At 46.0% G+C, this 13,472-nt stretch overlaps 1 protein-coding gene across 6 annotated transcripts in view; it reads left to right on the forward strand.

The window, feature by feature from the left end:
* DENND2A (DENN domain containing 2A) overlaps positions 1-13,472 on the forward strand; it is a 79,750-nt gene that overhangs the window by 59,488 nt on the left and 6,790 nt on the right. For all 6 annotated transcript variants that reach the window (XR_012156063.1, XM_073322491.2, XM_073322462.2 and 3 more), the window contains 2 exons: positions 4,238-4,386; positions 12,856-13,033. Coding sequence is in view for 5 of the 6 variants with exons in the window: in XM_073322491.2 (XP_073178592.1) it covers positions 4,238-4,386; positions 12,856-13,033 (327 nt within the window). In the remaining variant the exon portion in view is untranslated. The remainder of the gene's footprint in view (positions 1-4,237; positions 4,387-12,855; positions 13,034-13,472) is intronic.

Raw genomic sequence — 13,472 nt, forward strand, 5'->3', positions numbered from 1 at the left:
ATAATTCACGGAATTTTTTCCCTTTTATTTCATGTGCTCACAATTCTTGCCATTCCTTCCTTAGTTCATTTTTGATTAAGTGCTTAAATTCCAGTTTGCTTAATGGGATCTCTAGGTCAACTTGTACGGCCTTAATAGCATTTTTTGTCTCTTTGCCAGTTCATTGCCAGCTAGCCCTACATGTGCCAGGATCCATGCTCTTATTATAGTCACGTACAATTGGGCCAATTCAGCTGTTAGCAGTAATATTTCATTACATATATTGTTTCTGCTGTCAGGCTTGCCATTATGTAGTGTCTGCAGTCCTGATAAGGTATCAGACAGGGTGGCCATGAGAGCTGGCCGCAAAGCTAGAGCACAAGTTAGTGCCAGCAAGACCCCTATTAGCTCAGCCAGAGATAAAGGTCATGAGTCTGATGGCTTTCTTCTGTCTGAATGTGGGCGCCCAGAAAGCTATTCCCACTCTACCCGTTCCTTCCTCTATGGAGCCATCAGTATGCATCTGACAATAGTGTCCCCACTTATCACAGATACATTGATTTGCTATATCTTGTATATTAATCATTCTTCTCCTTTTGTTCATCGTATAGTTCCATATCTATCTCAAGGAGGTGGTTCTCCAGAGATAGAGTATTTTCCCAGAGCTAGAGATTTTGGCCTCTTTTTTAAGCCTTTATTTTCACAGAGATCCTTTATCCACTTCCTTACCCTACTTACTGAGGAATTTTGAGTTTTTGTCCTACCTACTCTCCACTTAATTCCCTAATTAATACATATTAGCTTAGTGTTATCTTCACTGTTACCTAGTACTTTGGCCCTAAAGGCTAAGCCTCAGAGCTTCATTTTGAGAGTGATAGGCATTTCTCCAGCTGCTATCTACGTTACATACAGAGGCGAGGTAATGAAAGCCCTGCATGCAGTATGCAATGCCTGTACTTGCATACAGTCTAGTTTTCTCAGATTTGTTTTCGATGCTGACCTAAAGGCCTAGCAGCCATACTCAATAATGGGTCTGATTATCGTCCACCATTTTCTTAGTAAGTTTCTCCCTTTGCACTTACCTATAATGTTTTCAATATGGTCCTGTCCCGGGGTTCACAAGTCACTGCTAGAGGCGCCTCCTCCTGGCCGGTTTGGGGATTAGCTCTTTTGGCCAGAGGCCTCTTCTTATGGTTTCTCAGCCTGTAATCTCACTCTGTCACCCTGAGGCCCTTCTCTTATTCCTCAGCAGCCGCAGCGCCTTGTCTTCATGGCTTGCATCTCTGGCCAAGTCACAACAGTCCTCCCCTTCTGTGGTTCTATCACAGTCTTCCACAGCATCCCAGGCAGTCCTTAAGTCCACTGCCCTGGCTAAGTAACTCCCTCAGTGACGGGGATGGATAGTTCCGGATGGTCCTCAAGATCACTGCCCAGAGTGGGCCACTAATTCAGTGGCTGGTAGGGGAACCCAGGTCCACTTTCTACCCTGGGTTCCAGTCCAGGGGCCCTATCTCTGGCAGCCAAGATCTGTACTACCCCAAACCTTCCTACATCTCTCTTGGAGTACTTCGTGCATTGCCTCTCCCAAGCTTTCATTCTCCACCCTTCTAGCCGAACCCTTTTCCTCTGGGTCTGCTAGACAAATCCTTCCTCTAGGGTCTAAATCTCTTGCTCTCCCTTGTCCCATGAAGAGTGACTGAAGCCCTCTTCCTGGCAGCACCCCCTTCCGCTACCAGCTCCCTGGTTTTATAGAAGACCGGCCTGTTCCTGCACAGGTGAGCTTCCCTTAATTAGGGCTTTCCTCTCAGCTGAAATGTCCCCTGGTCTGCAGCTTAACAGGTTAATTGGCCCACCTGGCCTATGTTAACCACTTCAGGGCAAGTGGAGGAAGCACACTTCATCACAGGTCCCTCCAGGTGAGCTTGTTATCAAATATCATACCTAAGAATTTGACCTTTTTCACTATATTTATCTGTTGGTCATATATTTATATAATTTCTGAATCTTCCATGTTGTGCAGATCATTCATTTAGTTTTGTCAGTGGAGAGCTTGAAGCCCCACCTATTTCCCTGTTCTTTATTCCCACAAAGTGCATCACTGATTCCTTTGGAGTCCCAGGTTTCTGCTTGTGGTCCATATGGCCTGGTCATCAGCAAATCATCTGATGTCTATCCCTGCACTCGTTTCCTTTGGAAGGTCATTAATCATGATGTTAAAAAGGGCTGGGCTAATGACAGTCCCCTGTAGAGTTCAATTTGTAATGGAATATACAGTGGAAAAGGCTTTCCCTACCCGGACCCATGTAGTTCTTTGGGTAGGAGATCCCTTGTCCATTTGTATATTCTTCCTACAGTACCCAGATGGTTGCCACTTTATATAATAGTCTCTCTCTCCGTAACACATTGCAGGTTTTTTCTGTGTCCAGGAAGATTACTATCATGTATTCTTTCGGTTTTTGTGCTTCTGTGTCTATCGATGTCAGTTGCACCCCTGCCATCTGAACCCACATTATGTTCCCTCTGTGAGCCTATTTCCTTCTGAGTGTGCTACTCATCTCTCCATCCCCAGTCTTTCCTGGTTTTGGCAAACCATGCTGTGAGAGCAATGGGTCTGTATGCCTCAGGTCTAGAGTGCCTCTTGCCAGGGTTCCTCACTGAGGCAATAAGCTCATGTTTCCAGTCCCTAGATATTTCCCCTTTTCTCCGTATGCTATTCTGACATTTTAGTATTATACTCAGGCTTTCATTGCCTAGGTATTGGAGCAGTTCAAAGCTTACTAGCCCCCTTCTGCTACAAGCTTCCTCTCTTTATGTGAGCCAGCCTGTTCCTGCCCAGCCCTGGGCTTCGTGATCAGTTAAGCCTGGCTCTCCCTCCAGGTGTAGCCTGCTATGTTAATTGGCCACTCAGGCGCACATTAACCCATTCAGCGTTGTGTGGGAGTGAGCCTTGCTTAGGCCTGAGAGTAAATTTAAGTGGCCTCAGGGTCTCTGGGAAACCCATATAGAATATCTGTAGTGGAGCATGCCCAGCCACACCCTCAGTCTGCCGCCTACACCAGAGAGCTTCACTGCACAGGGGTTATTCTTAGGGGGCTGTTTCTGCCCACTTTAAGGCCCTTTAAGCTGCCACAACAGCACATAGGGGCCTTTGCCTATCTGAGAACCAGGTCCAAAGTCGAGGGTGGGTCATGTGATGTACTGTGGAAGAATAGGCCAGGTGCTTTGAAGCTGGTTACAGAGGAGGAAAAATGGTCTCGTGGTTACAGAACTGGCCTGGGACATGGGTGACCTGGCTTGAATTCCCTGCTGTCACAGACTTCCTGTGTGACTTGGGCAAGTCACTTTGTGCCTCAGTTCCCCCTCTGTAACATGGGGGTGATAATACTGCCCTATCTCACAGGGGTGTTCTGAGGAGAAATACACTAATGGCAGTGAAGTGCTATGGTGAGGACTGTATACGTAGATAGAAGCAAAGAAAGTAGTCTGTGTTGTAACTGATACCAGAGAGGACAGTCTACAAGTTAGACCTTGCTCCCCTCTCCTTCCCGTCCAGATTCTCATAGTGAAAGTGATCCTGGCTGTCTGAACTGGATGAAGAATTAGAAACATCCCCTGCCTCCATCCTTCTCCCTGTGCTGTACAGAGTGCTGCCCAAAATCCATTCCTGATGGGAACAAAATTCCACTCCCTGGGACTGCTCCATGTCAAAAGACTACGCATAAAAGTCTGCTTGGGCATCACACCCGTGGAGAGGGAGCTCCCTGTGCCTAATTCAGTGGGAGAAGCTGCAATGGATTTCTGCACCCACCTGGAATGGACTCTGGATAAAGCCCCTGGGAGAGTTCAATCTGAACCGTTCCTGTGGCCTACTAGAATATAGGACCTTGCCCAAATTGAACTCCTGGTTCTACTTGTTATTAGCCCTGTCTGCTGACCCTCATGTTGGGAGAACCTATCAGTCTATGATAGCCTTCTGCTTCAGACCTCCTCACCATCACTGCTCAAGAAGGGTGGGGAAAATATGGTGAGAAACCAGTGCTGGCCTTCAGCTTCATTTGCAGGCTGCATTCGTGGCTCCTGCGGAAAGACTAATTCTCCAGGCGTGCCACTCACTAACATAAAGTCTCCTTTAGCCCCAGCAGCAACACTGTTTCTTTTGGTTGAGAGGGTCCCTGGTTGAAGTCCTTGGGGAGTCTAGCCCCTTGCCTGTCAGTGCACTGATTGAGGCCGTGACCTGTGTTTTGCTTCCTTCTGGCAGGTAATTGAGCTGCGGCGGCCTCTGGACTCGAGACTTGAACATGTTGATTTTGAGTCCCTGTTCTCCTCTCTCAGCGTCCGACACCTGAGCCGAGTGTTTGCATCCCTGCTTCTGGAGAGAAGAGTGATCTTTATAGCAGACAAACTCAGGTACCCACCTTTGCATCTTTCTCTTGTGTTCTTTTAAACCAAATGTTAGTTAAGGAGAGACTGAGAAGGGAGTACTGGCCCCTCTGTGTTGTTCTTTTGTTCTTCTCTGTTATTTCCCAGCAAGTACAGCCAGTGCTCCCAAAGGGCAGGAGCTCTGACGAGGTGACACACCCTCTACTGGACATGCTGCGAGAAACCAAACTCCTCAGCCCAGCTCAAATAAATAAATTCGTTAGTCTCTAAGGTGCCACAAGTCCTCCTTTTCCTTCTGCGGATACAGACTAACACGGCTGCTTCTCTGAAGCCCAGCTCTGGAGCTTGCAAAAACTGAGCTTCCTCTGGTGCACAAAGGAAACCAAGTTCCCTTTACTCAGAATCTCACCGAGGCAGAGCTCCTTGCAATAAGAAAGCAGAACCCCTCCTATTGCTTGGGAGGGAAACAATGTTCCCTTTTCAGCCATGCTCTGGCAGGCACAGGATCCAAGCCCGGGGTGGGGGGCAGTAGAGAGGGAACTCAGTGACTCTTAGCCCTTTCGCTGAGGTTCTCAGATTCTGTTGACTAATTTTTTAATATTGGTTCTTGAGATTTGGGGTTTAAACTGATTCACTCCCACAAGTTCAGCACAGGGGTCCAGGTCTCTTTAAGATTTTATGCAGCTGGTGCCTGGCAGCTATCCAGCCCTTAAGCACTTGAGGATTCAGAGAGAAGAGTTCTCAAAGCTCAGTGACGGAAAAGCTACAGATGAGTAATGACACTTATGAGCGTGATCAGGTTTCAGCAGGCGTACAATACCCCCAAGCTGTCTGTTTTCACAGATCCCAGCCAGCCAGGCTACAGCCCTGGGACTGGGGGAGGGAAGGCAAGCAGAGAGGCCCCTTTTATAGGGAGCAAAGGAACAAGTCGCCCTGCAGGGGTCCAGGGATTTGTAAGGGCAGAGCTCATACAAAGTCATCAAACCAATGGGGAGGCTGGGTGGGTTGTAGCATACAGGCTGCAGCTCCCCACTTTCACTCCTTTACTGCTGCTTTGGGTCAAGGAGGGGAGGATCTATTCGGTTACATTTGCTTGACATGTTACATACATAGATTTTTTTTCATATCCTCTTAAAAGTACATCAATATGCAAAGCATGAAAGCACTGATGCTGCCCTTTACCTGAGACAATCCTATATTTCCCATGTCTAAACTACACAGATAACTTTGGTAATCTTTATAATGACAAGATTTTCTCTGGGAGGTTTTTCCTCTGATACAGGATAAGCGCAGCATTATGACTGGATTCATTAGGGACAGAGGCATAGATTAACCTTTACATGATGATAGCCAGTGAGAATATGTGATGCCATGCAAGGATTTTATTGGTATAAGTTTGGAGTCAGTACATTGTTAGGCAGATCGCCCCAAATGAGTGCCAGTAAAACCCTTATATCATATTGCACCATCATGTGGCATGTCCAAAATACATGTGTTGTAGAAAATATTGCAAAAATGTTTTCTATTAGTATTCTTCTGACAATAAAGCCAGGTGCCTTAGTACTGAGTCCAACTGTCCAAGCCTTGGAGAAGGAGAGAAAGTATTAAAAATTGTAGAAACCTCTAAAAATGATATACAATAACTTTCCTATACATAAAGGTTTTAAGGTCCAGTGTCTATGAATCTACAAGGGCTGGAATCAAGTACTATGTGCCGTGTTGCCAACACTCATGCTTTTATTGTGAATCTTGTTATATTTGTTATTTCTCTTAGAGCCCCATCTCCTGGAGTCAGTTATTTCACGAAAATCTCAGCTTTCTTTTTTTGCCATCAGCTTAAAATAAGTTTCGAACCCACATAGTTGTGGCGACAAGTTTGAAAGCATGACCCAAGAGTGCCTTAAAGGCTCAGAAACCAAAAGTCAAAGAAAATAACCCAACTGTAATATTCAAAACAAAAAATCCATGGTTTTTAAAGCCGATCTCATGATTTTGGGGACCTGACTCATGATTTTGGAACATTTGGCATTGGCAACACTGTAGTGTATCACAATGGGAAGCTGAGAATCTTCTCCATCCATTGGTGGAAAGCTCCTGTTCCTATCAGTGATGGCTTTTGAGATATTGGACTTCAAATCTATCACTGATTCAAGGCTGACTGTCACTTGTCCTGGAACAGGGGACAAGGAAATTGCCAAGTATTAAATAGTGTTTACTTTGGGAATGGGAATTGCACGTTTTGGGGGAAAGAAAACAAACATTTATCTGGCAAATAGATTTTTTTTTTTAAAGTAGAAAAAACAGCTGTTTGAAGCTGCTCAGGGGGTTGGAATGCTAGTAGGAGTCCAGGAGGGATGGATTAATGGTCAGAGTGCAGGTGAAGTGGTGAAAAGTGCATGATAAATTGCATTTATCGTACACCACTCTAATTTGTCATGTGGATGTTATCACTGTGTTTATCTGTACGTGTACTTGTTTGTGAGGGTGTGTATGTATATATTAATATATATATATATATATAGAGAGAGAAATGATACACACATAGTTTATTTATGTGTTTTAATTGTTACAAAATCTGAAGTCTCTGTGAAAGGAAGTGGAAAGGACTCTTGCCAAGTACTGTCTGAATTATTAAATGTTTTCAAGCTGAGCCAAAAACACATCTAACAAGTGTAAAGCAAGTGAAATGCTTTTGTCTTTTCCATCTTTGGAATGAATATTGAGTGTTTTTTAAAAATCTGTTAATCCAAAGCTTGGCAGTGGACAAAGAGAGAATTTGGTTGTTAGTTTTATTCCCTCATGCCATAGCAACAAGAATAAACATTCCCTTTCAACCCAAAAAATGACTACCCCAAAAAGTGTTTCTTTACTGAGATCATCTTTCCCCAGCTTTGCTCAGGCCTGTACAGGCCTTCATGCGGGTAGGGGAAACACCAGTACTTAAGGTCTGCTATGTGACACAAATGGATTAGACTATCTTTGTAGTGAGATATTGTTTTCAAATCAAAGTGCCAGAGTGACAGTCCTGGACATTAAAGACCAAGATTTGCACAAACAGATGTCTCAGAGTCAGACTCCTTAAATCCAACCTAAATAGGTGGCCTGATTTCTCCAAAGTATTAAGAATGTGGCAGTTCCATTGGGCTGAGTGGAAGCTGCTGGGTACTCAGTACTTTAGAGATCAGAACACTTATTCAAGAGCCTAAATATGGATTTAGGAACCTATCTTTAAGGCACGATAGGTTTTGAAAATCTTGGTCTAAAGTCCTGTGAGGGCCTGGAGGTTGCCCTGGTGTGCCCCCTTTTGGTCAGACATGGCTCAGGCATGGCAACCCCGTCTCACGTCCCTTCCGCTGGGTTATAATCAAGTCCAGACGGATCTTTTTAATCAAAGACCACGCTCCTTGCAAGGGTCTCATTTATTAGTGACGGCCACAAGCACAAGTAGAAGCTCATTCAGGTACACCCAGGGATATTTGTTGCCTTGAGCTTAGTCCAACTAGCCGTCTCTGGCTCCTTCCTTCAGGAGACTCTTCATTCCTGTGCCAGAAAATTGCCTCTGGTCCAGCAACCCTTCTTGGTTCATTCTCAGGGTTACCCCTTTTCAGTCCTTCCTTAAGCTGGAATCCTCAGCTCTCCTCCTGGGAATTGGGCTGTATGAGTTAATTCCATCCTTTCCCCTCACCTAGGAGCCTCACCAGCTCTCCTCGCTGGAGCTGGGCTCTATTAGTCTGATTTTGTGGTCCTTCCTAAGCAGGATTCCTCAGCTGTCCTCTCTGGAATGGAGTCACGGATTAACCAGCTGTGAGACCTTTACCAGCTTCACCCCCTGCTGGACCAGCCTTTCCCTACTGGTGTCACCTACTGTCCACTCTGCTATGAGAAAGGAGGGGGCTTTTATGCTGTTCCCCTTCTTTCAGCTCATCCCAATTGGGTGCGGGAGAGGGGAGCCTTGCCTCATTCTCTCTGCAAGGCTTCTTGCTCTGTGTCCTTAAAGAAACAGTAATGGGATTTCATCCCGAACGCTTTTTACTCCTGGGACCACTTCCTCTCTCAGCGTGTCTCCCAAGTCCCTGTATATATAATCAGACCTTTCATCCTCTTAAAGAACTAGGCCATGTGATGGGGTGGGTTGACCATTAGGCACCACTACCCTTAAAGGACAGATTACCTGGTCACAAGTCCTATAGATCCCTGCTGGGGACTGCAGCTGTGTCAACAATGCTTCGGGATCAATAGTATCAAAGGCAGATTTAAAGAATCAGCATGGACACTTGATTTTGATCATCACCAATAGGAGACGACAAACTGACAAGAGCAGCAAATGCTCCATGCTGTACCTAGGTCTAAAATCAGACTGATCAGGACCCATGCCATCTGAGCACTCTGGAGTTGCTTTTCTCTCTTCTCCCTAACCTCAGCCTGAAGGAGATTAGAGAACAGATGATAGCTGATAGGATTCCCAGCCTAGAGAGTATGTGCCTAAAAATCATCTCAGCATGACATGCTGCTAATTTGCCACGCCAAAGGGAGGCATTGACAGTCTCCACAAATAACGGACCCTTGTCTTCCTGCTAGATTTAAATCGTTCTAAAGCTTCCATTTTGCAGTTGAAAGGCTGAAGTTCCCTGAATGCATCCAGTACCACAGCGAGCAATATTGGCTGAAACTCAAGCAGAGGAGACTCTACACTTGTATTCTCCCCCACCCCCCTACTCCCCAAAGCAGCGTCTCTGCACTCCTGAATGCTGATGGATCGGAAGCTAAGCAATCTGATCCACAAAGTAGACTGACAATTCCACAATGGGAGAAATGAGCGCAGATGACCAGGATTAACCTGGGAGAGTTCTGGTGACCAGGACTTCAGAGATGCTATGGTGAAAGGGAAGGAAACCTTCTTTGCTTCCTGAACAGTCACAGCATACAACTTCAAAACAAAATTTTGTCATAACCAACGCAACTGGGTCTGTGACCTCCACCAGCTGTCCTCCCAAGCGTCTTCCCTCCCACTTCCTCTGTCACATGCCCTCTGTATTCCACTATGACTTGCAAGCAGGGGAAGAGGGAATGGAGAGTCACTGTAATGCTGGTAGAGGACAAAATGTTTTAATATCCCACTAGCCCTCAGGTAGAGTAATGTTTTGGCTGCACAGTGTTCTTCCTTAGAGCTGTCTGGAACCAGACCAGTTAGTTCCATTAGTCACTAAGGCCAACCTTTCACATCAGTTCCTATCCCTGGATGGAGGAGCTGGCTGTGCCCTGAAAATGAAGGAGGCAGAGGTTGGTTCACGACAAAGATATAACCTCTACCCTTGCCACCTGCATTCCAGCTCAAAAAAAGGAGCTCCAACGCTATTCTCAGAATAATCCCATAACGCTACTGGCAATTGGTGACCGTGCTTCCACACAGACACTGCTATTATTTCTGCAGGTTATAAAATTGGGGAGGTGAAAAATATGCTAGGAAACAAAGGAGGAGGAGGAGGAGGAGGAGGAAACCCCTGCTTTTCAGTCTCGGATAATGTTGGCCACAAAATGTGTGAGGGAAAGCAAAATCTCCTTAAAGGAGACAGTTTTAAAGGGATACAGTCAAGCTGATTTTCACATGGGAGGCATACTCTTGTTACAAGTTTGCTGTAAATGAACGCAATCGAAGAACGTTTATTTTTCACGTTGTTTGCCTTGTGCAATTGACAGGACTCTGTGGAGAGTCAGTATCAGTATCTGTGGTTGGTGCAGGACTTGCTGGTGAGAGCAGAAGCAAAATGCAAGTGGAGGTGAAGGGGCAGCAGCCTGGAATGTGCACAGAGAGCAAGAATGGGACGGGAACATGCTTTAGTGGTTAGGCTTCTGCACCCTTCTAAAAATCAGCTGGAGAGTAGAGCCCTCTGCCCTTTTTTAAAGGACCTTTTAAAAATCCAGGAGACTGTATTTAAAGTGCGCTCCATCAGAAATGTCAATTTTTTTTTACAGCTGACAGAAACAAATAAAGTTGACAGTGTCCCTTTAAGCAAGGAAATGAAAATCTGGGACTCTTCTATAAAGAGAGACTTCCTCTATGTGTAAGTCCCTTGAAGTAATTCCCTAGTATATTCTCTTCACCTGTTAGAGTCACAGGTAAAGCCTAAAGAATAACAAAAACCTAGCGCTTATATAGCACTTTTCATCAGTAGATCTCAAAGCGCTTTACAAAGGAGGGCAGTACCGCTATCCCCATGTTAAACTGAAGTGTTAAATGGATTCCTCTCTCTGCCCTAGGATCAGAATTCACTTATCCCCTGGCTGGCATGCACCTCTGTATAAACTGCTCAGAGCGCTTCTTCACCTGGTCACAGTGATGTCCCAACAGCAGAAGTCACACTCTGCCAAATTGAATTTATCCAGTGAAAAGCAGCCAAAACCTGTAGCCCAACCATGATATTCTCCTAAACCCACTCTAGTGTCATGCTGGAGGGACTCAAATTTACCAGATATAACTGGAGCAAAAAATCAAGCCTCACTTTCTGAGCGAGCACAAGACCACATCGACCAAACCCTCTTCTCTCTCTCTCATTACAAGTCAGCAACAGCTGCCAGAGCCACATTTCTCACTGTAAATTCCACCCATGGAGTTTAATACAAGCCAGCTGTGAGTGCTTTCCTGGCCATGTGATTCCTTCAGGCCAGACTAGCCTTTCTACCCTCCCCCATTCTTTCAAGAGCTGGATGCTAGTAAAACCGAAATGACGTTATGTACACAGCTTGTTATGGCGAGCCTCCCCATCCCCTGACATGCACAAACACTTCCAAACCCAGAACAGATGAGTAACCAATGTCCCACAGTGTGCTCTGCATAGCCCCGTGAAACTGACCGCACGCCCCGCCCACCTCTCCTTCCAGCGCTCAGAAGAGTTCTCTGGCCAAACCTTCTTGGAAGTCGTTTGTGAAGAAACTTTCAGCAAAGTCGCTGGTAGCATTTGAATGGGGAAAGCATGAACTGTATCTCCCCTACCCCAGCTCCTCAGGGTATGTCTGTACTGCAATTAGGAGGTATGATTTCAGCACTGTAGGCATCTAGCTAGATCAAAGCTATCCGGAGTAACAATAGTGATGTAGCTACTGCGGTATGGCATGGCTGGTCACTTGCGCACATGCTCCAGGTCCTGGATGGGGTTGCACTCAGGAGGTAGCCCATGCCACTGTCCAGCTGCCACGGTTACCCTGCTCTTGTTACTGAAGCTGGTTTTGATCCAGCTACATAAAGGCAACTCAAGTATGTCTACCCTGTATACAATCACACCTCCCAATTGCGGTGTAGACATACTCGCAATCTAGTCCCTCCCCTCCATCCTCTTGGGTCAGCCTGGCCTTTTGAGGCCCTGTCCTGAGCAGGACCTGTGTGGTAGTGTCATATTTTGTCCTGGTTTCTATTGAGTATTTAGTCTGTTTTCTCTGAACAGTTCATTATATGTGCATTGATACCCTTTTCCCCTGCAGCCTTGTTCTTCGCTGAGGTGTCAGAAAGAGAAGATGGTGTTAATTAAAAGAGTGTCATTGGGCTGGGAGAGAATTAAACATCAAGACAAGCTGTGCCTTCAATATTGTATCTCTGCTCTCTAAAGAAAGCAAAGTTGCACTGTTAGCCACTTCTGCGTGTCCTTGTCAAGCATGTATAAGTATAAGTAGGGGCATAGCGAGCAGATCAAGGGACATGATCGTCCCCCTCTATTCGACATTGGTGAGGCCTCATCTGGAGTACTGTGTCCAGTTTTGGGCCCCACACTACAAGAAGGATGTGGATAAATTGGAGAGAGTCCAGCGAAGGGCAACAAAAATGATTAGGGGTCTGGAACACATGACTTATGAGGAGAGGCTGAGAGAACTGGGATTGTTTAGTCTGCAGAAGAGAAGAATGAGGGGGGATTTGATAGCTGCTTTCAACTACCTGAGAGGTGGTTCCAGAGAGGATGGTTCTAGACTATTCTCAGTGGTAGAAGAGGACAGGACAAGGAGTAATGGTCTCAAGTTGCAGTGGGGGAGGTTTAGGTTGAATATTAGGAAAAACTTTTTCACTAGGAGGGTGGTGAAACACTGGAATGCGTTACATAGGGAGGTGGTAGAATCTCCTTCCTTAGAAGTTTTTAAGGTCCGGCTTGACAAAGCCCTGGCTGGGATGATTTAATTGGGGATTGGTCCTGCTCTGAGCAGAGGGTTGGACTAGATGACCTCCTGAGGTCCCTTCCAACCCTGATATTCTATGATTCTATGCACAGCAGCCACTGGAGGCAGTGGAAAACTGCCCCGTGTCATGTGACAGAGGAATAGCTTCCTGTAATCCTGACCCATTCCATGTGTCTTTAGACCAGGAAATAAAGACTGGGGACAAGAGTTTTGAAAATGACTCGTGACTGTGGGTGCCCAGCTTGAGACACCTGAAAGGAGCCTGATTTTCAGCAAGTGCTGAGTGCTCACCCTCTGCCTTGCCTCTACTGCTGTGTGCTTTGTGTTGTCTTTTAGCACCCTGTCGAAGTGTTGCCATGCCATGGTGGCACTCCTCTACCCCTTCACCTGGCAGCACACCTACATCCCAGTGTTGCCGCCTTCCATGATTGACATTGTGTGCTCACCAACCCCCTTCCTGATTGGCCTGCTCACCAGCTCACTGCCCCGCCTCAAGGAGCTACCCGTGGAAGAGGTGAGACATGAACTCAGATGAAATGGTTGTTTTTAAAAGCCACAGGCGTTGGCTGCACTGTGTTGTCTTCTCACCCAGAAGGGTTTGCCTCTTAGACTTAGATTGTGTCACTGTTTTAAGGCAGGGTGGCATTGTAACTACCTGTGGCTGCAGAAATACAGCTATCCCAGTTGTCAGTGAACTGCATCATGAATAAAACCCGTAACCTTTGGCTCCAAGACATACAGGCTGCTACCTAGTGAGCACGGACTTTGCTGCAGCTGGTAGGGGGAACTGACATAATGACCTTCATTTTTCCTTCCTGTCCCACAGGGAGTTGGGAGAAGGGCTCCAGTGGTGATTTTGCTGGTGGGCTTTATTATTAAAAGTTTTGTTACAGTTATAGTGCTGCCAGGACAGTGCGGAGAGTCAATTGCTCAGTCTGTTATGTATGAATTGT

This window comes from Lepidochelys kempii, chromosome 1, assembly GCF_965140285.1.
Source record: "Lepidochelys kempii isolate rLepKem1 chromosome 1, rLepKem1.hap1, whole genome shotgun sequence".
Taxonomy (NCBI): domain Eukaryota; kingdom Metazoa; phylum Chordata; order Testudines; family Cheloniidae; genus Lepidochelys; species Lepidochelys kempii.